This window comes from Mustelus asterias, unplaced genomic scaffold, assembly GCF_964213995.1.
Source record: "Mustelus asterias unplaced genomic scaffold, sMusAst1.hap1.1 HAP1_SCAFFOLD_657, whole genome shotgun sequence".
Taxonomy (NCBI): domain Eukaryota; kingdom Metazoa; phylum Chordata; class Chondrichthyes; order Carcharhiniformes; family Triakidae; genus Mustelus; species Mustelus asterias.
Genome location: NW_027590606.1, coordinates 180,514 through 205,702, shown reverse-complemented (window position 1 = coordinate 205,702; position 25,189 = coordinate 180,514). Strand labels below are relative to the sequence as shown.

Here is a 25,189-nt window from a genome sequence, read left to right as displayed (position 1 = left end):
GAGATGTGTGTAAATGTGTGCTATGTGTGTACGTGTGGTGTGTGTACGTGTGGTGTGTGAACATGTGATGTGTGTACATGTGATGTGTGTACGTGTGGTGTCTGTACGTGTGGTGTGTGTACATGTGATGTGTGTACATGTGATGTGTGTACGTGTGGTGTGTACGTGTGGTGTGTGTACGTGTGGTGTGTGTACATGAGATGTGTGTACATGATGTGTGTACGTGTGGTGTGTGTACATGTGATGTGTGTACATGTGATGTGTGTACGTGTGATGTACGTACGTGTGGTGTGTATACGTGTGGTGTGTATACGTGTACTGTGTATATGTGTGGTGTGTATATGTGTGGTATGTGGTGTGTGTGTGCGTGTGTGTGTGTGTGAGTGGGGGTAGGATAGGCAACAGCTACGATGCCCTCCATAGACAAATAGTGTGTGAATAATTATCATATGTGGCCAGGCAGAAAAGGTGCCGGAGATTCTGTGGCACTGGTGTGACCATAACTCAGTCAGAAAGGAGAGACAAATCAAGTGTACTCACCCAGTCAGTGAGCGATCCGAGAGAGACAGTGTCACTGACCTGGAGGGATGGTCTGCACTTTCTGATCATCCAGCGCCTCCTCCTGTGGGACCAACGCCACAAATCGGGGTGGGGTGTTCCTCCGGGGAGTGTAGCGGCAAACAGCATACACGTCCTTCTCCAGGCACTTGGTGAGCAGTGCGCTGAATAAAGTGGTGCTTCCTGTTGGGAATGTGAAACATAAACACAGCTCAGAACAATAAGCACCTGGCACCAGGGCTGGCCCAAAGGCTGCTGGAAAGGACCAGGGGGGCTGACCTCTCTGAGCTGCTTAGCAAGTGGCGACGATAAAGTCAAATTGTTACTTCATCCCCTATAACACGATAGAATTCTTCATCAAGGTGGACAGTGAGGGAGTTGATTTTGAGACTAGGGTCCTGAATCTTAATAAAGGAAACTACGATGAATATGAGGCACAAGTTGGCTTTGATAGATTGGGAAATGTTATTTAAGGGGACGATGGTGGATCGGCAACGGCAAACATTCAAAGAATGATTATTTAATCCAGTCTGGCACAAAAATAAAACTGGAAAGGTGGCCAAACCAAGGCTTACAAGGGAAATTAGAGATAGTTAAAGGTCCAAGGGAGAGGCATACAAATGATCCAGAAAAACTATAGACCTGAGGATTGGGACAGTTTATAATTCAGCAAAGGGACTAATTAATAAGGGGAAAATGGAGTACGAGAGTAAGCTCGCGGGAAAAATAAACATTGACCGTAAAAGTTTAGAAACATAGAATCCTACAGTACAGAAAGAGGCCATTCGGCCCATCGAGTCTGCACCGACCACAATCCCACCCAGGCCCTACCCCCATATCCCTACATATATACCCACTTATCCCTCTAACCGACACATCTCACGACACTAAGGGGCAATTTTTAGCATGGCCAATCAACCTAACCGGCACATCTTTGGACTGTGGGAGGAAACCGGAGCACCCGGAGGAAACCCACGCAGACACGAGGAGAATGTGCAGACTCCACACAGACAGTGACCCAAGCCGGGAATCGAATCCAGGCCCCTGGAGCTATGAAGCAGCAGTGTTAACCACTGTGCTACCGTGCCATCCAACTTCTATTCGGTGTGTGAGGTGAAAAAGATTGTTAACGACAAACTAGGTCCTTTACAGTCAGAAACAGGGGAATTTATAATGGGGAACAAAGAAATGGCTGACCAACTAAATACATACTCTGGTTCTGTCTTCACAAAGGAGGACACAAATAACGTACCAGAAAAGTTGGGGAACACAGGGTCTAGGGAGAGGGAGGAACTGAAGGAAATTAATATTAGTAGAGAAATGGTGTTGGGGAAATTGAGATTGAAGGCTGATAAATCCCCAGGGCCCGATAATCTACACCCCGGAGTACTTAAGGAAATGGTCTGAGAAATAGTGGGTATATTGGTATTCATCTTCCAAGGTTCTATAGCCTTTGGGACAGTTCCTATGGATTGGAGGGTAGCTAATGTAACCCCACTATTTAAAAAGGGAGGCAGAGAGAGAACAGGGAATTATAGACCAGTCAGCCTGACGTCGGTAGTGGGGGAGGATTTAATAGCAGAGCACTTGGTAAACAGCGGCTGGACAGGACAGAGTCAGATGGATTTACACGAGGGGAATCATGCTTGACAAATCTACTGGAATTCTTCAAGGATGTAACTCGTAGAGTTGATGAGGGGCAGCCAGTGGATGTGGTTTATTTGGACTTTCAGATAAGGTCCCACATAAGAGATCAGTGTGTAAAATTAAAGTGCATGGGATTGGGTAGTGTATTGAGATGGATAGAAAACTGGTTGGCAGGCAGGAAACAAAGAGTAGGAAATAAACAGGTATTTTTCCAAATGGCAGGCAGTGATTAGTGGGGTACCGCTGGGATCAGTGCTGGGGCCCCAGCTATTCACTACATATAAATTAATGATTTAGACGAAGGAACTAAATGTAATATCTCCAAATCTGCAGATGACACAAAGCTGGGTGAGCTGTGAGGAAGATGGAGAGATGCTTCAGTGTGATGTGGACAAGTTGAGTGAGTGGGCAAATGAACAGCAGATGCAGTATAATTTGGAGAAATGTGAGGTTATCCACTTTGGGAGCAAAAACGGAAGGCAGATTACTATCTGAAAGGCCATAAATTAGGAGAAAGGAATGTGAAATGAGACCTGGGTGTCCTCATGCACCAGTCGCTGAAGTTAAGCATTCAGGTGCAGCAGGCGGTGAAAAAGGCAAATGGAATGTTGGCCTTCATAGCGAGAGGATTTGAGTACGGGGCAGGGGTGTCTGGTTGCATATATATGGGGCCTTGGTGGGACCACACCTGGAATATTGTGTGCAGCTTTTGTCTCCTTTTCTGAGGAAGGACGTTCTTGCTGTAGAGCGGAGGTTTACCAGGCTGATTCCTTGGATGGCGGGACTGACTCCCAAGGTGAGATTGAGTCGGTTAGGATTATATTCACCAGAGTTCAGAAGAATGAGGGGTGGGGGAGAATCTCATAGAAACCCGTGTCTACGTGGGTTTCCTCCGGGTGCTCCGGTTTCCTCCCATAATCTGAAAGACGTGCTGGTTAGGTGCATTGGCCATGCTAAATTCTCCCTCGGTGTACCCAAACAGGCGCCAGAGTGTGGCAACTCAGGGATTTTCACAGTAACTTCATTGCAGTGTTAATGTAATTGTGACACAAATAAATAAACTTGAATTTCTAACAAGACGAGACAATATAAATGCAGGAAGGATGTTCCCCAATGGCGGGGGGTTGGGGCGGCGTACAGAACCAGGGATCACAATTTAAGAATACAGGCTAAACCATTTAGGACAGAGATGAGGAAAAATGTCTTCACCCAGAGGGTGGTGAATATGTGGAATTTGCTACCACAGAAAGTAATTGAGGCCAAAATATTGAATGTATTCAAGAAGCAGTTAGATATAGCACTTGGTTGGGGCGAAGAGGATCAAAAGATATGGGGGGGAAGATGGGAACAGAATATCGAGTTGGATGATCAGCCATGATCATAATGAATGATGGAGCAGACTCGAAGGGCTGAATGGCCTCCTCCTGCTCCTATTTTCTATGTTTCTAACCAGGGTAATAGGATTCAGCACCTGACTCCTCGATTCAAAGTGTGAGAAATCTTTGGCGTGATCTATGATCCAGAGCAGTGGAGAGAACACATTAACGCCATTCAGTATGTAACCGCATGCTGTAATGAGAGGAAGTGGACCAGGTACAATGAGCTCAAATTCATCTTCTCATCTCTTAAGATATAATAATGCTCAGGTAGCATCAAACAATCAGTGATACAGCTCCCAAGGATAGGGGTATACTCTTCAGGGTATTCTAGGATAGTTATATTCTATGCAGGGTTTTCTAGCGTAATTATATTCTATACAGGGTATTCTAGGGTAGGGGGATTCTAGAGGAGGGGTATTCTATCCGATAGCATATTTGCATCTGCTCGATATTACGGCTGCATTGTAAATATATAAAATGTCACTCTCTCTCTCTCCAGTAGGATTCCTTCATGCTGGAACATTAGCTCCTAACGTTTTAACACTTCTCGCTGCCACTGCAGGGTTTCCCATCATTATCTGCATGAATCTGTCTTGTGAACCATCAGCTAACTGAGGAGAAGGGGGATGAAGTTTGGACCCTGTGCTCTATAAATACCCTGGGTAGAGCCATGCCCACTTGGCCAAAGGGCAGCAGTAACAGCGGCTGAGGGTTACCTGTGACCAGCGTCTCATCTGGGTAAATGAACTGTGGGGGTCTGATGTGGTGGTGCTTCTTTAAGAGTGACAATGGCTTGAAACCAATGAGAACCAAGCCTGGGCCATCAAATCTCTTCAATTCCTCGGTTTCCTCTTTCTCCAGAACAATCTGCCTCTGTCCATAAACCTGGGAACCAAAAAGAACAAGAACAGGCTTAAATTATATGAAAGAGCAACATCTTTCGAGGTACTCGCCCGCTGACCCTCCCAAAGCCTGTCCACCATCTACAAGGCACAAGTCAGGAGTGATGGAGTACTCTCCACTTGCAGCTCCAGCAACACTCATGAAGCTTGACACCATCCAGGACAAAACAGCCGCTTGACTGGCACTCCTTCTACAAGCATTCACTTCCTCCACCACGGACACATTGGCAGCCGTGTGTACCATCGATAAGATGCACTGCAGGAACTGACCAAGGTTCCTTCAATAGCTCCTTCCAAACCCACAACTACTTCCAACTAGAAGGGCCAGGGCAGCAGATACCTGGGAAGACCATCACCTACAAGTTCCCCTCCAAGCCACTCACTATCCTGACTTGGAAATATATTGGCTGTTCCTTCACGGTCGCTGGGTCAAAATCCCTGAACTCCCTCCCTAACAGCACAGTGGGTGTACCTACACCACATGCACTGTCGCGTTTCAAGAAGGAAGCTCACCACCACCTTCTCAAGGGCAACTAGGGATGGGCAATCATAGAATCCCTGCAGTGCAGGAGGAGGCCATTCAGCCCATTGAGTTTGTACCGACCACAATCCCACCCAGCCCCTATCCCTGTAGTCCCATGTATCTATCCTGATAGTGCCCCTGACACTAAGGAGCAATTTATCATGGCCAATCAACCTAACCCGCACATCTTTGGAGTGTGGGAGGAAACCGGAGCACCCGGAGGAAACCCACGCAGACACCGGGAGAACGTGCAGACTCCACACAGACAGCGACCCAAGCCGGGAATCGAACCCGGGTCCCTGGCGCTGTGAGGCACCAGTGCTAACCGCCGTGCCGCCCTAACGGTCCTCTTCTGGATTAGGTCACACTGTGTGATATGAGCAATCACCGTCATGAGTAACACAGCCTCTGTGTTATTTTGTTAAATAACACAGAGGCTCAAGCACGCTCTGTTCATTAGGCTGGACATATTTTGTGGAATAATCCATCAATATAGATGGTCATGTAACCACATCAAGCAGATAAACTCAATGAAGCCAAAGCAAAATACTATGGACGCTGGAAATCTGAAATAAAAACAGAGAATGCTGGAAAAGCTCAGCAGGTGCACGGAGAGAGAAGCAGAGTTAACATTTCGGGTCCGTATGCCTCTTCTTCAAAGAGCTAATCCAGTGAAGGTCTGACTGAAAAATGGAAAGTTAATCTCGGTATAAAAACAGCAAAGGGATGGAAGCCTCTTCCCACTGGATGTCTGGATTACGATGGTACAAAATATTCAGGACATTGGAAGAAGGGTGATGCGTATCCCAGAAACGGGGCGGCACGGTGGCACAGTGGTTAGCACTGCTGCTTCACAGCGCCAGGGACCCGAGTTCGATTCCCGGCTTGGGTCACTGTCTGTGTGGAGTCTGCACGTTCTCCCTGTGTCTGCGTGGGTTTCCTCCGGGTGCTCCAGTTTCCTTGCACAGTCCGAATGACGTGCTGGTTAGGGTGCATTGGCCGTGCTAAATTCTCCCTCAGTGTTACCCGAACAGGCGCCGGAGTGTGGCGACTAGGGGATTTTCACAGTAACTTCACTGCAGTGTTAATGTAAGCCTTACTTGTGACACTAATAAATAAACTTTTAACTTTAAACAGGTAACCAGTTAAAGACAGAGCACAAAATAAAAATGATACCTCGTACTGATCCTTATTTTAAAATAAAAAAGCAAGTTACAGGGAGGGAATCAGTTTGTGGAAGAAAGGGATGGAGAGAGTCAAATGTAAGTAGAAAGATTCCTACATTACAGCAGTGGCTAAACTTCGAAACCAATGCTGAACAAGGAGACAGGTTGTCGAAGTTTTTTGTCTTGCACTCATCAGGACAAACCCCAGAAGGTCAAATTTCAAACAATTGTGACAATTTATACCACAGGAGAAAAGGGTGTTGATTGGTTGACAAGTCGACTCTGATTGGCCGAGGTCTTGCCATGGAGAAAGCAATGGGGAGCTATAGGCTCCTCAAGCTGCCAGATAATTCAAAACAGGTGCAAGGCTTGGGCATATTCCTTTTGTCTGCAGAAAAGTTCAGAAGTACTTCATTGGCTGTGAAGTGCTTTGGGCCATCTTGAAGTTGTGGAAGGCGCTATTTTAATGAATACAAGTTCTTTTTCTCTTTATTTACTCATCTCATTACCATTCTATCTTTGCCTTGCACCATTGTCTCTTCTGTTATTTAATCTCTGCTGCCTCCCCTTTCACTCTTTCCAGCCCTCCGTGCATACCTCCCTTCTGTACCTGTTTGAACCCTGTGGCATGTCTAACGCGGGCTAGTTGTAAAGAAAAGTCATCGACCTAAAACATTAACTCTTGTTTCTCTCTGTACAGTACGCACAAGGGATACAATAACAGGGGAGTTCTGTTACTGGATGAGTAATTCAGAGGTTTTGACTAATGATAGAATCATTAGAATCCCTACAGTGCAGAAGGAGGCCGTTCAGCCCATCAAGTCTGCACCGACCACAATCCCACCCAGGCCCTGTCCTCATAAACCTATGCATCTACCCGAGCTAGTCCCCCTGATACTAAAGGGGCAATTTAGCATGGCCAATCCACCTAAACCGCACATCTTTGGACTGTGGCAGGAAACCGGAGCACCCGGAGGAAACCCACGCAGACACGGGGAGAACGTGCAAACTCCAGATAGACAGTGACCCAAACCAGGAATCGAACCCGGGTCCCTGGCGCTGTGAGTCAGCAGTGCTAACCTACTGTGCCACCGTGCCGTCGATCTAGAGGCACGAGTTCAAACCACACCACAGCAACTGGGGGAGAAAAAGAGAAGATGCTGGAAAATCTCAGCAGGTTTGGCAGCATCTGTGAATAGAGAAAAGAGCCAATGTTTCGAGTCTGGATGACCCTTCGCCAGAGCTGTATAATAAAGGGGAAATTAGTCTGTGATCATGAAATTACCCGATTGTTGTAAAAACCCATCTGGTTCATTAATGCTCTTTAGAGAAGGAAATCTGCCGTCCTTATCCGGTCTGGCCTGTCTGAGGATCCAGAACCGCATGGCTGACTCTCAACTACCCTCTGATTGACTTAGAAAGCCACTCAGTTGTGTCAAAAGTCATGATGAAACTGCACTGTGGATGTGCCTTCACATCGCAGAGTGCAGCAGTTTTAGAAAACGCCTCATCATCGCCTTCTCGAGGGCAATTAGGGATGCACAATAACTCACATCTCGTTCATGAATTAAGAAACAGCATTTTCTGTTTGTATTTCAGATTACCAGCATCCGCAGTGTTTTGCCTTTGGTCAGGCAGGAGTTGACGTTTTAATTCAGCACGGTATAGGTTCACCGTCCTTTACCTGGGCCTTCTTGGTGTCGCTGGGCAGGAGCAGACTGCCCGTCTCCCCGTTAAACCAGCGGGTTTTGGTTTTGACGGGCTCGTTGCTTTCTCGGTACAGGCGGACGGCACTGGGTTTCCTGGCACTCCGCACGAGATTGTAAACTCCGACTGAAAGTTCCACGCCTTCTCCCAGCTTCAGGTTCAGCCTGGCCAAAACAAAACACAAAAAAAACAGGACATCAAATACATACTCAAAGACATTCTGATGCACATTAAGCGGTTGAAGAAGGCGGCAGTTTAGGGATGGGGGGCGGTGGGGTTTAAGCCAAGGTCCTGACGACTTGGTCAGTTGGATGTAAAAGATCCCACAGCACCACATGGAGGATGGCACGGTGGCACAGTGGTTAGCACTGCTGCTTCACAGCGCCAGGGACCCGGGTTCGATTCCCAGCTCGGGTCACTGTGTGGTGTTTACACATTCTCCCCGTGTCTGCGTGGGTTTCCTCCGGGTGCTCCAGTTTCCTCCCACATTCTGAAAGATGTGCTGGTTAGGGTGCATTGACCCGAACAGGCGCCGGACTGTGGCAAATAGGGGAATTTCACAGTAACTTCATTGCAGTGTTAATGTAAGCCTTACTTGTGACTAATAAATAAACTTTACTTTGGAGAGCAGGGAAGCTCTGTCCTGTCAAATTAACCTCCAAAAAACAGATCTGGTCATTATCTCACTGTTCAAGTGTGTGTGGAAAATAGTTGCTATGTTTACCAATGTTTGTGAGGAGGATTGTCAGAGGATGCAGCAGGATATCGATAGACTGGATAGACTTGGGCGGAGAAATGGCAGATGGAATTTAATCCAGACAAATGCGCCTCTGTTTTCTCAGAAGACTAAGGAAATTTGGCATGTCCACTATGACTCTCACCAACTTCTACAAATGCACCATAGAAAGCATTCTTTCTGGTTGTATCACAGCTTGGTATGGCTCCTGCTCTGCCCAAGACCGCAAGAAACTACAAAAGGTTGTGAATGTAGCCCAATCCATCATGTAAACCAGCCTCCCATCCATTGACTCTGTCTACACTTCCCGCTGCCTCAGCAAAGCAGCCAGCATAATTAAGGACCCCACACACCCCGGACATTCTCTCTTCCACCAAAAGATACGGTCACGTACCAACTGACTCGAGAACAGCTTCTTCCCTGCTGCCATCAGACTTTTGAATGGACCTACCTTGCATTAAGTTGATATTTCTCTACATCCTAGCTATGGCTGAAACATTTTTCACTCTCTCCTTTCCTTCTCTATGAATGGTATGCGTTGTCGGTATAGTGCGCAAGAAACAATACTTTTCACTGTATACCAATACATGTGACAATAATAAATCAAATCAAATCAAAGATGATGCATTTTGAAAGGTCCAATGCAGTAGGGAAATACACAGTAAATGGCAGGACCCTTAGAAGCATTAACATGCAGAGGGATCTGGGCGTACAGGTCCACAGTTCCCTGAAAGTGGCAACACAAGTGGATAAGGTGGTCAAGATGGCGTATGGCATGCTTGCCTTCATCGGTTGGGCCATAGGGTGCAAAATTTGGCAGGTCAAGTTGCAGCTGTATAGAGCTTTAGTTAGGGCATGTTTGGAATATTGCATACAGTTCTGGTCGCCACATTAAAAGTTTACCAGGATGTTACCTGGTTTGGAGGGTATCAGCTATGAGAAGAGATTGGACAAACTTGATTTGTTTTCATTTGAACGTCAGAGGCTGAGGGGCGACCTGATAGAAGTCTACAAGATTATGAGAGGCGTGGATAGAATGGATAGTCAGAGTCTTTTTCCCAGGGTAGAAATGCCAATTACTAGGGGACAGAGGTTTAAGGCAAAAAGGGGGAAAGTTTAAAGGAGATGTGAGAGGCAAGTTTTTTTACACAGAGGGTGGTAAGTGCCTGGGACGCGCTGCCCGAGGAGGTGGTAGAAGCAGATACAATAGCAACATTTAAGAGGCATCTGGATAGATACATGAAAAGGCTGGGAATGGAGGAATTTGCTATGTAGAGACGACAGGTCTTTAGTTTAGAAAGGCGTCCTGTGTCGACGCAGGCTTGGAGGGCTGAAGGGCCTGTTCCTGTGCTGTACTATATTCTTTGTATGGCCGATTCCTGTCAAAGTAACATGATGCACTTTATGATGTTTCAACATAAGAGACGCAGCAGAGAAACAGGCCATTCAGCCCAACAGCTGCATGCCAGTATTTCCGCTTCCCATGAACTTTCTCCCTCCCCTCTCCCTTTTAGCGTTATCAGCGTAACCAGCCAATGATTTTCTCTCTCATGCTCATCCAGCTTCTCCGTAAACGCAGCTACACCATTCATTACAACCCTGTGGTAGCCAAGTTCCACATTCCCATCATTCTCTGGGTAAAGAAATTTCTCCTGCATTCCTGGCCTGGTCACTACCTGGTGTTGACGGTTTGTGGTTTCGCTCTTCCCTGCGAGTGGAAACATGCCCTGAGTGCCTAATCTATGAAGATCGTCTGTACATTTGAGCAGATTGTGTGCATGAACACGGACGTTCTGTCTGCCAAGGTCCGCAGGGAGTACAATAGAAACTCTCCGAGGACCCAGGAGACGCGGTGCTACTCTGAGTGACTGCTGACCTGGTGACGGTCCTCTGCTTGTAGTCCTTGGCCCACACTTTCCGAAGCAGATCGTCCAACCTGGCTGACCCCTCGCCTTGCACAGCTGCATCCCCATCCTCTGATACACTGACAATGTCGCAGTAAAAGAGAGACATGTCAAACCCACCAGGCTTCTTCAGATGCATCAGGTCAAGGATGATCCCTGTACACAGACAAGGGCAGAGACAAAGACACGACATTCACAGCATAGCAGCAAAAGGCAAAGCTTCTGTTATTATTGCTCGCGAGATGATGGGCGGGATTTTCCAGCCACGCTCACCCCCAAGGGTCCATGTCCCGCTCGCTACGATTCCCGTGGTGGGCGGGACGGGAAAATTCCGCCCAGTCTTTTGACAAAAATGATCGGCAATTTTCCCTGCAACGTTTCTCAGATTCCTTAAGTTGGAGCTGGACCCAGTTCTTGACGAGGGTAAAGATTGTGAAGTACAGAAAATCAGATTTGATCTGTGATCTCCTAGACTGGTTTTGGTTGCCTGACGGGTTTGACTTTGGGCCTGTTTATTTGCCTTGATTAGCAGACTATGTCGGTGACTGTGGGGGAAGCGGGGAGTGGAGGGATAGAATGAGGAAAGAGAGGAAGAAGTGTTTAGTTCCGGTCTTCGTACCATCACGTCACAGGGCAGGCTGGCGTGGACTGCAGGTCTTACCCTTCCCTTTAGATACCCTTTCCCTTTAGATGCTGGCTGGCAGGACACCAACCCATGTTGGGAAACAGCCTTCTGGCCATCCCTACAGAACCACGCTTCAGGTGACAATCAGGACAGTGGAAGCAGTGAAGGGGTTGTTCGATGAAGCTCCAATGCACAGTACAACACTGGTCTGGCCACTACACTGTCTAACCCTGCTTCAACACGACTGAATAGTTTGAAAGGGAGAAGAGTGGGCCTAAGGCTAGTATTTTAAACTTAAATAAAGGCAACTATGTGGGCATGAAAGTTGTGCTAGCTAAGTGAACTGGGAGATTAGGCTAGGGGACAGATCAATAGACAAGCAGTGGCAGACATTTAAGGGGCTATTTCAGAATATTCTGAATAAGCAAATTTCTACTATTAAAAAGATTTGGAGGGGGAGGACCCACTTCTGTGGTTAACTAAAGAAGTTAAGGAAACTGTCAAACTTAAGCATATAACTGCAGGCCAGAGGATTGGTTAGAATGTGAAGAACAGCAGAGAATGACCAAAGGTTAATCAGGAGAAAGAAATTAGAGTATGAGAGGAAGATGGCTAGAAATGTGAAAACTTATAGCATGTGTTTCTACAGGTGTTTAAACAGGAAAATAGCAAGTTACGTGGGCCCTCTAGAGAGTGAGAATGAACCATAGAATCCCTACAGTGCAGAAGGAGACCATTCAGCCCATTGAGTCTGCACCAGCTCTCCGAAAAAACATCTTACTCAGATCCACCCAATCGATTTATCCCTGTAACCCCATGCATTGACCATGGCTAATCCACCTAACCTACAGTATCAGGAGAATTAGCTGGGTAAATACATAAGGTTATGGGGATAGGGCCTGGGTGGGATTGTCAGTGAAGACTCAATGGGCCGAATGGTCTCCTCCTGCACTATAGGGATTCTATGATTCTACACATTTTTGCTCACTAAGGGGCAATTTAGCATGGCCAATCCATCTAACCTGCACATCTTTGGACTGTGGGAGGAAACCGGAGCACCCGAAGGAAACCCACGCAGACACGAGGAGAACGTGCAAACTCCACACAGGCTGTCACCCAAGCCGGGAATCAAACCGGGTCTCTGGTGCTGTGAGGCAGCAGTGCTAACCACTGTGCCACCACGTCCCCCAATGGGTAGACAATCGTAGATAATAGGAAGATGGCCAACAAAATGAACACATATTTGGATTTTGTCTTCACTGGAGAGGATACATAAACATTCCAGAAATATCTGTAAATCTGGAGGTGGAAAGGGGAGAGGAACTTGGTGAAATTACAATCATTAGAGAAGTGGTTTGAGCAAACTGATGGAGCTAAGGCTGGCAAGTCTCCGGGTCCTGATAGACTTCATCCTAGGGTCTTGAACAAATGAGGTGGTAGATACATTGGTGTTAATTTTGCAAAATTCTCTAGATTCTGGAAAGTTTCCATCAAATTGGAAAGTGGCAAATATAACCCCTCTATTCAAGAAGGGAGGGAGGCCAAAAACAGGAAATTATAGGCCAGTTAGCTTGACATCTGCCGTGGGAAAATTGTTAGAATTGATTGTTAAGTCCAAAGATGCGCGGGTTAGGTTGATTGGCCATGCTAAAATTGCCCTTAGTGTCCTGAGATGCGTAGGTTGGAGGGATTAGTGGGTAAATATGTAGGGATGTGGGGGTAGGGCCTGGGTGGGATTGTGGTCGGTGCAGACTCGATGGGCCGAATGGCTTCTTTTTGTGTTGTAGGGTTTCTATGATTCTATGAAGGAGGCTATAGCTGGACACTTATAAAATCCCAAGGTAATTGGGAAAAGTCAGCATGATTTTGTGAAAGGGAAATTATGTTTAACCAACTTAATGGCATTCTTTGAAGGAGTACCATATACTGTGGATAAAGGGGAACCTGTAGATGTGCTGTACTTCAATTTCCAGAAAGCAAAGCAAGAAGAACAAAGAAAAGTACAGCACAGGAACAGGCTCTTCGGCCCTCCAAGCTTGCGCCAATCATGATGCCTGTCTAAACTAAAACCGTATGCACTTACGGAGCCCGTATCCTTCCATTCCCATCCTATTCATGTATTCGTCTAGTTGCCCCTTAAATGCCGCAATCGTACCCGCTCCCACCACCTCCCCGGGCAGCGCGTTCCAGACATTCATCACCTTCTGTGTAAAAAAATTGCCTCGGCACATCTCCTCTCAACCTTTCCCCCACGCACCTTAAACCTATGTCTCCTAGTACCTGACTTTCCTACCCTAGAAAAGAGCATCTGACTATCCACTCCGCCCATGCCTCTCATAAGCATTTGATAAGCATCAAAGATTATTGTGAAAAATAAAAGCTCACGATGTAGGGGGTAACATTTGAGCCTAGATAGAAGACTGGCTGGCTGGCAGAAAACAGAGAGTATGTATAAATGGGTCTTTGTCTGATTGGCAGGGCAGGAGGTGATGAGCAGAGTCCTGTCGAGGTCTGTGCTGGGGCCTCAACCTTTTATATCAATGGCTTAGATGAGGGAAGCAAAGGCATGGGAGATACATTTGCAGACAGTACAATGATAGATAGGAAAGTATGTTGTGAAGGGGACGTGAGTTTGCAGATGAATACAGATAGGTTGAGTGGGCAAAAATCTGGCAGATGGAGTATAATGTGGGAAAATGTGAAGTTGTTCACTTTAGCAGGAAGAATAAAAAATCAGCATTACTTAAATGGAGAATAATTGCAGAATGCCGAGGTGCAGAGGGATCTAGGTGTTCCTGTGCTTGAATCACGAAAAGTTAGTATGCAGGTACAGCATGTAAATGAGAAGGCTAATAGAATGTTATTCCTTATTACAAAAGGAATTGAACATAAAAGTAAGGATGGTATGCTTCAGTTACACAGGGCATTGGTGAGACCGCATCTCAAATACTGTGTGCAGTTTTTGTCTTATTGAAGGTATGGTGGCACAGCGGTTAGCACTGCTACCTCACAGCGCCACGAACCCCCGGGTTCCATTCCAGCTTTGGGTCACTGTCTGTGGAGTTTGCACTTTCTCCCCGTGTCTGCGTGGGTTTCCTCCGGGTGCTCCGGTTTCCTCCCACACTCCAAAGACGTGCAGGTTATGTTAATTGGCTATGCTAAATTGTCCCTAATGTCAGGCGCATTAGCAGGGTAAATATGTGGGGTTACAGGAATAGGGCCTGTGTGGGATTGTGGTTGGTGCAGACTCGATGGCCTCCTTCTGCACTGTAGGGATTCCATGGGATTCTAAGGAAGTGTGTAAATGAGTTGGAGACGTTTCAGAGGGGGTTTGCTGGATCGATAGCTGGAACGAGCGGTTTATCTTATGGGGAAAGGTTGGGCAGACTGGGCTTGTTTCCACTGAAGTTTAGAAGGGTGAGGGGTGACTTGATTGAAGTAACTAAGATCCTGAACGGTCTGGACAAGGTGGGCATGGAAAGGATGTTTCTTCTTGTGGGAGAGTCCAGACCGAGCGGGCACAGTTTTAAAATTAGTGGTCGCCCTTTTAGGACAGAGATGGTGAGAATTTTTTTCTTTCAGAGGGTTGCATGACTTTGGAACTCTCTGGCCGGAATTTACTGGCACGTCCGCTCGAGGTTCGTACGATCCCGCCCGAGACTAACGGAGAATGCCGTTCTCCGAGCCTCACCCATCCCTGGAATCAGGGCAGGCGTGCCGGTAAAATTCCGGCCTCTGTCTCAGAAGGCAATGGGGGGGGTCACTGAATATCTTTAAGGCAGAGGTAGAGAGATTCTTGTTAGGCGAGGGAATCAAAGATTATTGTGGGTAGATAGGAATGTGGAATTTGAAACACAAACGTACAAGGCATGATCTCATTGAACGGCACAGCAGGCGGGAGGGGCCGAATGGCCTACTTACGCTCCAATTTTGTGCGAAGCACTATTTTCAATCTTGTCAAATCCATCCATTGCCTCAGCCCTCCCCGTCTCTGCGACCTGCACCCCAGTCCGATAACCCTCTGAAATCTCTGCTCTCAGGTGACAAGCTGAGGAAGAGGGTCTGCAGTGACCCAGAGGGTCAAGGATCGGGGGGGGGGGGGCGGGGGGGGGGGGGGGCGGCAGCCATAAGCCAGAGGGCTGGTAGCAAGAGGAAAGGTGAGGGAGTGGAAGAGGCGGGGAGCTGAAGGGGCAACGACAGGGAGGGTCAGCGAGTGGAATGTGTGGCACGTGGGAGATTCGGCAAGCATGATGGGCAGAAAACCGGAGCAAAGTATATTTATATCTTTAAATTGATTTCATTTCAAAAGTTGTTCCATCGACCGCTATAGTAATTCAGCAACGTTAAATATTTTCACTCGCAGGTTATCATGTTGAGAAATGTCCTACAGACTCTAAAGACAGCTTTCACATTGGTTTTAATGGGAAAACCTGATTTGTTTAAAGTTGTTTCACATAAAGTTGCACTTCATGGCAATGCAACTGCAATCTTAAGTGAGGACTTTGTGATTCAACATCTTTGAACCAGTCGCTGACAAAGGCTTGATGGTAACAGTGGTTTGCCGACCTGTCTCTCGCAGGTCATTGGCCTTTGTTCTGGTCAGTCGTGCTTTGGAGCTGTCTTTAGCATGTGGGTTGTCATTGTTGGTGAACAGCATGATGCGCTTGTGGCTCAGTTTCAGCGTGACGTCACTGAAGAGATTGGAGCAGACCCAGAGAGCATCGCTCAACGAGTCATCGGTACTGTGGCCTATGTTCTTCTTGAAGGACTTGTTCCCCTTCTCCCCCTCATACTGGTCCAACTCCAGTACTCGCTTAGCACCTGAGCCCAGACAGAGAGAGTCAGATTCGAACATCAATCTATTAAACACACCAGGGGAGGCGATGGCCCAGTGGTATTATCGCTAGACTATTAACCCAGAAACTCAGCTAATGTTCCGGGGACCCGGGTTCGAATGGCGCCACAGCAGACGGTGGAATTTGAATTCAATTTTTAAAAAATCTGGAATTAAGAATCCACTGATGACCATGAACCATGGTCGATTGTCAGAAAAACCCATCTGGTTCACTAATGTCCTTTAGGGAAGGAAATTTGCCTTCCTTACCTGGTCTGGCCTACATGTGACTCCAGATCCACAGCAATGTGGTTGACTCTCAACTGCCCTCCAAGGGCAACTAGGGATGGGCAATAAATGCTGGCCAGCCAGCGACGCCCGTGTCCCACAAATGAATAAAAAACAGGAAATGGCCCATGTTCTTTTTACATAGATACAGGATGATGACCTATTAGGGACAGAGGCCTCAGAAACCTGCTCTTACACTTTCAAACTTAAGGATCCTGGGGTTAGAACTCTCCTCCTCTTGGCTTTTTAATTTTTCTTTTATAGGATGTGGGCGTTGCTGGCTAGACCATCTCTTATTGCCCTCGAGAAAGTAGGTGGTGAGCCGCCATCTTGAACCGCTGCAGTCCCTGTGGTGTAGGCACACCCACAGTGCTGTTAGGGAGGGACTTCCAGGATTTTGACCCAGTGACAGTGAAGGAACAGCTGATATATTTCCAAGTCAGGATGGTGAGTGGCTTGGAGAGGAACTTGCAGGTGGCGGAGTTCCAAGATATGTGCTGCCTTTTTCCTTCTAGATGGTAGAAGTCATGGGTTTGGAAGGTGCTGTTCATAAGTTGATAAGATATAGGAGCAGAATTAGGCCATTTGGCCCATCGGGTCTGCTCCGCCATTCAATCATGGCTGATATGCTCCTCATCCCCATTTTCCTGCCTTCTCCCCATAACCTTTCAACCCATTACCAATTAAAAAATCAGTCTAACTCCTCCTTAATTTTACTCACTGTTCCAGCATCCGCTGCACTTTGGGGCAGCGAATTCCAGAGTTTCACAAGCCTTTGGGAGAAGTAGTTTCTCCTCAACTCTGTTTTAAATTTGCTTCCCCTTATCCTAAGACTATGACCTCTCGTCCTCGAATGCCCCACCAGCAGAAGCATCCGCTCCACGTCTACTTTATCCTGTTGAAGGAGCCTTAGGTGAGTTGCTGCAGAGCATCTTACAGATGGTACACACGGCTGCCACTCGGTGGAGGAGACTGAGAGTGTTGAAGGTGGTAGATGTGATGCCAATCAAGTGGACCGCTTTGTCCTGGATGGTGTCGAGTTTCTTGCGTGAAGTTGGAGCCGCACTCATCCGGGCAAGTGGGGAGTATTCCATTACACTCCTGACTTGTGCCCTGTAGATGGTGGACAGATATTGGGGGAGTCAGAAGGTGAGTTACTCCCCGCAGAGTTCCCAGCATCTGACCTGCATTTGTGATGCGCTATTCAGACACGAGGCTTGAAGCTCAGTAAATGAAAGGCTTTTATTTACTGTTAATGAAACTACCAGAACTTATATACACTATCCCAGACTGAAGGGGTCCCGGCCAGAGCAGGGACTCTTATACCTCTCCCAGGAGGCAGAGCCCGACTGGGATGTGCCACAACACTACAATACAAAGGTGTAACAACCCCACCCTAACCCAACAGCAACAATAGCACAATCCAACAGTAACATATGTACATCCTTGTAGTCCTGGCCAGCCCCTGGCTCAGCACTATCCAGTGGGAACCAACGATCGTTCACCACATTCACCCCTCCTTTGAAAACAAAGGCCGGCGGGGTACAAAAAACCCAGAATAAAATGTCAGCAGTCCATAAGTTCAGACGGTCAGGGGGACCGCACCGTTGTTGTGACCTCCTCAATACCGGCGGTGACACCGGAGTAGGCACTTGCGGTGGCGTTCTCCCCAAAACGGCGTCCAGCTGTTCTTCCACGGACTCACAGGCCGGTTGACCCTGAGGTGACGGTAGTCCAGGGGATCCTGACACGCCCTGCGGTGGCGACCAACCTCTGGGCACAGGCAAGCTGTACATGGGAGTAAAATGGTTAAGCAATGGTCCCGATGCTGCCCGCGCCGTGCCCGGGGAAGAAATAAGAGATAATGGGTTTGTTACTGGGGGTATGGGAGCGCCAGGTCTCGGATCGAGACCGTGTCCTCTCGCCCGTCAGGGTATGCCACATAGGCATACTGAGGGTTGGCGTGGAGGAGATGGACCTGTTCGACCAACGGGTCAGACTTGCGGGCCCTTACATGTCGCCGCAGGAGGACGGGTCCTGAGTACGTCAACCAAGACGGTAATGAGGTCCCCGAGGAAGACTTCCGAGGGAATGAGAACATCCTCTCGTGGGGAGTAGCATTGGTTGCCGTACACAGGAGGGAGCGAATAGAATGGAGCGCATCAGGGAGCACCTCTTGCCAACGGGAGACTGGAAGACCTTTGCACTTCAACGCCAGTAAGACAGCCTTCCAGACTGTAGCATTCTCACGTTCCACCTGTCCGTTACTCCTAGGGTTGTAACTCGTGGTCCTCCTAGAGGCAATCCCGTATGAGAGCAGGAATTGCCTCAAGTCATCGCTCATGAACGACGTGCCCCTGTCGCTATGGATGTAGCTGGGGTACCCGAACAGGGTAAAAAGATCACGGAATGCCTTGATCACCGTGGCAGCGGATGTATCCGAACAGGGAAAAACAAAAGGGAACCGAGAGTACTCATCGATGATATTGAGAAAGTACACGTTCCGATCTGTTGAGGGAAGGGGGCCCTTAAAATCAACACTCAGTCTCTCGAAGGGACGAGTGGCCTTGACTAAATGTGCCCGGTCAGGTCGGTAAAAGTGCGGTTTGCATTCCGCGCAAATCCGACAGCTCCTTGTTACCGACCTGACGTCCTCCACTGAGTAAGGCAGGTTGCGGGCTTTTACAAAGTGGTAGAGCCGAGTGACCCCAGGATGGCACAGATCATTATGGAGGGCGTGCAAACGGTCCTCCTGAATACTAGCACATGTTCCACGCGAGAGGGCATCCGAGAGCTCATTGAGTTTCCCTGGACGATACATGATATCGTAGTTATAGGTGGAGAGTTCAATTCTCCACCGCAAGATCTTTTCATTTTTGATCGTGCTCCTCTGCGTGTTGTTAAACATGAACGCCACGGACCGCTGGTCCGTGATCAGGGTGAACTGTTTTCCCGCCAAGTAATGGCACCAGTGTCTGACGGCCTCCACAATGGCCTGGGCCTCCTTTTCCACCGCTGAATGCCGAATTTCGGGGCCTTGGAGGGTGCGGGAAAAAAATGCGACGGGCCTGCCCGCCTGGTTAAGTGTGGCGGCCAGGGCGAAATCAGATGCATCGCTTTCCACCTGAAAGGGGATGGACTCGTCGACCGCGTGCATCGTAGCTTTCGCGATGTCGGCTTTCAATTTATCGAAGGCCAATCGGGCCTCTGGCGTTAGGGGAAAAGTCGTGGACTTAATGAGCAGACGGGCTTTGTCCGCGTAGTTGGGAACCCAATGCGCATAATAAGAGAAGAAGCCTAAGCATCTTCTCAGTGCTTTTGCACTAGTAGGTAAGGGAAGTTCAGCAAGGGGGCGCATACGGTCTGGATCAGGGCCAATGACCCCGTTTTCCACCACGTATCCTAGGATGGCTAAACGGCGCGTACGAAACACACACTTCTCCCCGTTGTAGGTCAAGTTCAGGCGAGATGCAGTGCGTAAGAAGTTCAGGAGGTTTGTGTCGTGGTCCTGCTGGTCATGGCCGCAGATGGTGACATTATCCAGGTACGGGAAGGTAGCCCACAGCCTGTTCTGGTCCACCATTCGGTCCATAGCACGCTGGAAGACGGAGACCCCATTGGTGACACCAAAGGGAACCCTGAGAAAATGATACAAGCGACCATCCGCCTCAAAAGCCGTGTATTGTCGGTCCTCTGGGCGAATGGGGAGTTGGTGGTAGGCAGACTTGAGGTCTATGGTGGAGAACACCCGGTACTGCGCAATCTGATTGACCATATCAGATATGCGCGGAGGGGGATACGCATCCAGCTGCGAATATCGGTTAATGGTCTGACTGTAGTCAATGACCATCCGGGGTTTGTTCCCGCTCTTGACCACCACGACCTGTGCTCACCACGGACTAACACTGGGTTGTATGATCCTTTCTTTGAGGAGCCGCTGAACCTCAGATCTAATGAAGATCTGATCCTCAGTGCTGTCACGCCTACTTTTAGTCGCGATGGGCTTGCAGCCTGGCACAAGATTCTGAAACAAGGAGGGTGTGGTGATCTTCAGCGTCGAGAGGCTACAGGCGGGGCGCGTTGGGCAATTTGGAGGCTGCTGCTGTTTTCCCACTGCCAGTGAAGGGAGTGGCCCACCGTACTGTAGGATTACACTCCTCAAGTGGACCATGAAGTTTAGTCCGAGAAGTATTGGCGCGCAAAGATACGGCAACACAAGGAGCTTGAAGCGCTCGTAAACTGTGCCTTGTACTTTCAAGGTTACCACGCAACTCCCTAGCACGGCAACAGACCGGGACCTCGATGCCATAGAGATTGTCTGTTTGGCAGGTTGAATCTGGAGTCCACACCGCTTCACAGTGTCTGGGTGGATAAGGCTCTCAATGCTCCTGCTGTCAAACAGACAATAAATCACATGATTATTTACCTGGATATTCATCATAGAACGGTCGAGTCTATGAGGCTTGGCCTGGTCCAGGATGATCGACGCCACCGTTGGTTCATGAACGCCACTGCAGGCAGCTGAAATCGATGCGGAGGACCCCTGCTGGTCGTTCGTGGTCAGTGTCGACCAACATGGCTGCTCCCATGAATCGCACGTGGGTGAGGGCGCCAAACTCAGCGACCCCTGGTGGTCATACTCCTCCGACTCCGTCGACCGTAATGGCGTCGTCCTGGTCTCGCACGTGGACGAACCCCGCGACAACTTCGACGATGATGACCCAAGCTCTGAAGAATCGCAGGCCGCACTGCCGTTCCTGGGTTTAGATTGGCACACTTTTGCATAATGCCCTTTTTTACCGCATGCGGTACACAATACAGCTTTAGCGGGACACTTTTGCCGGATATGCTTCGCTCCTCCACAGAAGTAGCACCGCGGGCCGCACGGGGCTGCAGCCGTCGTCTGGCCCGAATGGGAGCACGCCATTACACAGCATTTCGAACCCGAGGGACGAGGAGGGATTTGCGACTGCTCCTGCCACGTTGTCTCCACGTGGTCCTCCGGATATAAAACTAAGCTCTTTGAAGCCGACTCGAGCATCTCTGCTAACTCGATGGCCTGGGTAAGATTAAGGTTACCCTTCTCCAACAGTTTAAGTCGAATGTACGACGATCCGACCCCGGCCACAAACGCATCTCGGGTGAGGTCGTACATGCTCTGCTCAGCCGACACAGCTTTGCAGTCACAGCCCCTGGCTAGCTGTAGGAGCTCATTGGCATAGTCCTCCATCGTTTCGCCAGACTGCCGTCGTCGAGTGGCTAGGAGGTAACGAGTGTGTATCTCGTTAGGTGGTTTGGTATCGCGTTTCTTTAGAAGCTCGAGGGCCTTAGGGTAATTAGTGGCCGCACGGATCGCGAGGTAGACAGTGTCGCTTACCCTCGCATGGAGGACCCGGAGTCTGTCATCATCTGTGGTGACCGCTGCGGAGGCTGCCAGGTAGTCTTCGAAACACTTCAGCCAGTGGTCGAAGGTATTAGAAGCGCCCACCGCACGTGGATCTAGCGTAAGGCGTTCCGGCTTGAGAATTTGCTCCATACTCTCTCTCTTTTTTTTTCGACGAGAGTTTAACAACAGTAAATAAAATTGATGCGCTATTCAGACACGAGGCTTGAAGCTCAGTAAATGAAAGGCTTTTATTTACTGTTAATGAAGCTACCAGAACTTATATACACTATCCCAGACTGAAGGGGTCCCGGCCAGAGCAGGGACTCTTATACCTCTCCCAGGAGGCGGAGCCCAACTGGGATGTGCCACAACACTACAATACAAAGGTGTAACAACCCCACCCTAACCCAACAGCAACAATAGCACAATCCAACAGTAACATATGTACATCCTTGTAGTCCTGGCCAGCCCCGGCTCAGCAGTATCCAATGGAAACCAACGATGGTTCACCACAATTTGTAACCACAATATTTCTATTCCACCAGGACCTCAAAACAGTGCATCCAAGGACTTGTGCGTTTTGAACCTCAGTCTGAGCTGTCCTGCAAAATGGTGCCTCATGCCACAGATATCAGACGGACATATTTTACACAGAGGGTGGTGGGGGCCTGGAATGCGCTGCCAGGCAAGGTGGTGGAGGCGGACACACTGGGAACGTTTAAGACTTATCTAGACAGCCATATGAACGGAGTGGGAATGGAGGGATACAAAAGAATGGTCTAATTTGGACCAGGGAGCGGCGCGGGCTTGGAGGGCCGAAGGGCCTGTTCCTGTGCTGTATTGTTCTTTGTTCTTTATGCCAGCCAGAGTTCCCCACACCTCCAGTGGAAGTGGACTCGAGGAGACACATGTTCTGCTCCATGGAAACAGAATCTCATCTGGACTTGAGCTGTCCGCTTAGCGGCTCTGGACGGGCTGAGATTGCGGTAAATAGCAATTAGGTCCAAGAATGGGCGTTAAATCTGGAGTTTCAAATAGACTATTCTTATTAGCAGAATGTTCATTCTGTTCCTGTGGTCCAGACAAGTCCTGGAGAATTGTGAGTTGTAAACATGTGAAATTTATTTTCAAGTTTTGTGGTTGAGGCAGAAAGGATGTTAACCCAACTGGACAGAGGGACAAAGGAAATGGGATCAAGGAAATATCGAATTTTACATACATGGTGGCACGGGTGGCACAGTGGATAGCACTGCCATCTCACTGCGCCAGGGGCCCGGGTTCAATTCCGACCTCAGGTCATTGTCTGCGTGGAGTCTGCACATTCTCCCCGTGGGTTTCTTCTGGGTGCTCTGGTTTCCTCCCACAGTCTGAAAGACGTACAGTTAGGTGGAATGGCCATGCTAAATTAACCCTTAGTGTCAGGGGATTAGCAGGGTAAAGACATGGGGTTGCGGGGATAGGGCCTGGGATTGTTGTCAGTACTGGCTCAAATGGCCTCTTTCTGCACTGTAGGATTCTATGATGAGGAGGCCATTCAGTCCATCATGCCTGTTGCCTGCTCTTCATATCAGTGATCCAATGAGAAGACGGTGGGTAAATGTGAAAAGTGCAACCGAAAGGCACCAATTGCATTGATATAGCGCCTTTCCCAATCCCAGATGTCCCAAAACGCTTTACAGTCAATACTTCTGAAGTGTATTCCCAGTATTCCGGCCAATCGTTACTTCTCAATCAACATCACTGAATCAGATTGCCTGGTTATTGTCACTTTACTGCTCCCAGCTGCGTACCTACACCACAACTTGCACAGAGCAGAGTCCCAAGGGAGGGACATACCCCACACCGAGTTTAAACGGACTTGCTCCAGATCTGGGGGATAAACTTGCCTGGTGTGTCCAAGTCGTGGAGGACATAAACATGCTTGAAGTCAACAGAGTTCTTGTGCTTCTGAGTCCCGAAGAACACGACAGCCAGAAGGTCACGGTCGCTGCTAATAATCTTACTGGTGTAAACCCTGTGGACACACTGCAAGTAGAGAGAGTCTAATCAGTCAGCAGCACTATCAACCGACCTTTGCGGAAGGATGTATTGGCCTTGGAGGGAGTACAGAGAAGGTTGACCAGGTTGATACCGGAGATGAGGGGGTTAGCTTATGAGGAGAGATTGAGTAGATTGGGCCTGTACTCGTTGGAGTTTAGAAGGCTGAGGGGAGATCTTATAGAGTCATATAAGATAATGAAGGGGCTAGAGAGGGTAGAGGCAGAGAGATTCTTTCCACTTAGAAAGGAAACAAGAACTAGAGGACACAGCCTCAAAATAAGGGGGAGTCAGTTTAGGACAGAGTTGAGGAGGAACTTCTTCTCTCAGAGGGTAGGGAATCTCTGCCCATTGAAGCAGTGGAGGCTACCTCATTAAATATGTTTAAGTCACAGGTAGATAGATTTCTGATCAATAAGGGAATTAAGGGTTATGGGGAGTGGGCGGGTCAGTGGAACTAAACTACTATCAGATCAGCCATGATCTTACTGAATGGCGGGGCAGGCTTGAGGGGCTAGATGGCCTTCTCCTGCTCCTATTTCTTATGTTCTTAAAACACTCAGCACACGCAGACACAGGGATAACATGCAAACTCCACACAGACAGTGACCCAAGCCAGGAATCAAACCTGGGTCCCTGGCACTGTGAAGCAGCAGTGCTAACCACTGTGCCACCGTGCTGTCCCTTTTGCACGGTAGATTTTCTTCACAGTATTTTTGAAAAACATCAGGACAAATTTCAAAAACCTTTTTTGAGGTAAAAATGTGCCTTGAATGTTTTCAAGAAGAGGGACTGTGTGTGTGTGTCTCTCAGAGATGTGAGGGAGAGACAGACATCTGGTTTTATAGGACCATTAGAGTATCAGGCATAGGAACAGAAGGAGGCCATTCAGCCCATTGAGTCTGTTCCACCATTCAATGAGATCATGACTGATGTGATAATCCTCAACTCCACTTTCCCGCCTTATCCCCAAGACCCTCGATTCCCTGACTGATTAAAAATCTGTCTACCTCAGCCCTGAACATACTTAACGACTGTCACCTACAGCACTGTCACTGGTCTCCTCTTACCTGAATAGTCATGTCGAATGCTGAAGTGGCCTCACCATTCATTTCAAACATGGCCTCCGAGGCATCGATGAGGAAGACTAAGCTATCCCTGCCTGCGTATCGAATGTCCTCTGAAACATAAATCAACACGTCACAACCTTAACTGATAGAAAAGAGCGGCCGGTGACAAAACCGAGTAATCGCAGCTTGTGATCATTCTCCAACCACTACACGCTTCTTTGTATTAGGAGGGATTTATGGTGTTTGTAACAGCTGGACATCTCTGTGAGTGGATGTAATACATTCTCTTTTGTAAAAAAAAATCGATAGCTGTGGCTCAACGACCTTCTAACTGCTAGAACCGCAGTGACATCACTCAGAGAAGGCCCCGGAAAGACTGCAGGGGTTGGTGGGGGGTTGGGGGGGGGGTGTCACCCTGGTTTGATTT

At 48.4% G+C, this 25,189-nt stretch overlaps 1 protein-coding gene across 1 annotated transcript in view; it reads right to left on the bottom strand.

Moving 5' to 3' along the window:
* The window catches only part of LOC144487233 (X-ray repair cross-complementing protein 5-like), a 30,862-nt gene extending 6,023 nt beyond the window's left edge, over positions 1-24,839 (bottom strand). Inside the window, exons 1-7 of the mRNA XM_078205307.1 lie at positions 24,763-24,839; positions 23,542-23,680; positions 15,714-15,968; positions 10,495-10,678; positions 7,860-8,046; positions 4,301-4,469; positions 580-741 (exon numbers count right to left, since the gene is read on the bottom strand). Coding sequence (XP_078061433.1) covers positions 580-741; positions 4,301-4,469; positions 7,860-8,046; positions 10,495-10,678; positions 15,714-15,968; positions 23,542-23,680; positions 24,763-24,813 — 1,147 coding nt within the window. The 5' untranslated portion in view covers positions 24,814-24,839. The remainder of the gene's footprint in view (positions 1-579; positions 742-4,300; positions 4,470-7,859; positions 8,047-10,494; positions 10,679-15,713; positions 15,969-23,541; positions 23,681-24,762) is intronic.
* Positions 24,840-25,189: the final 350 nt, after the last annotated feature.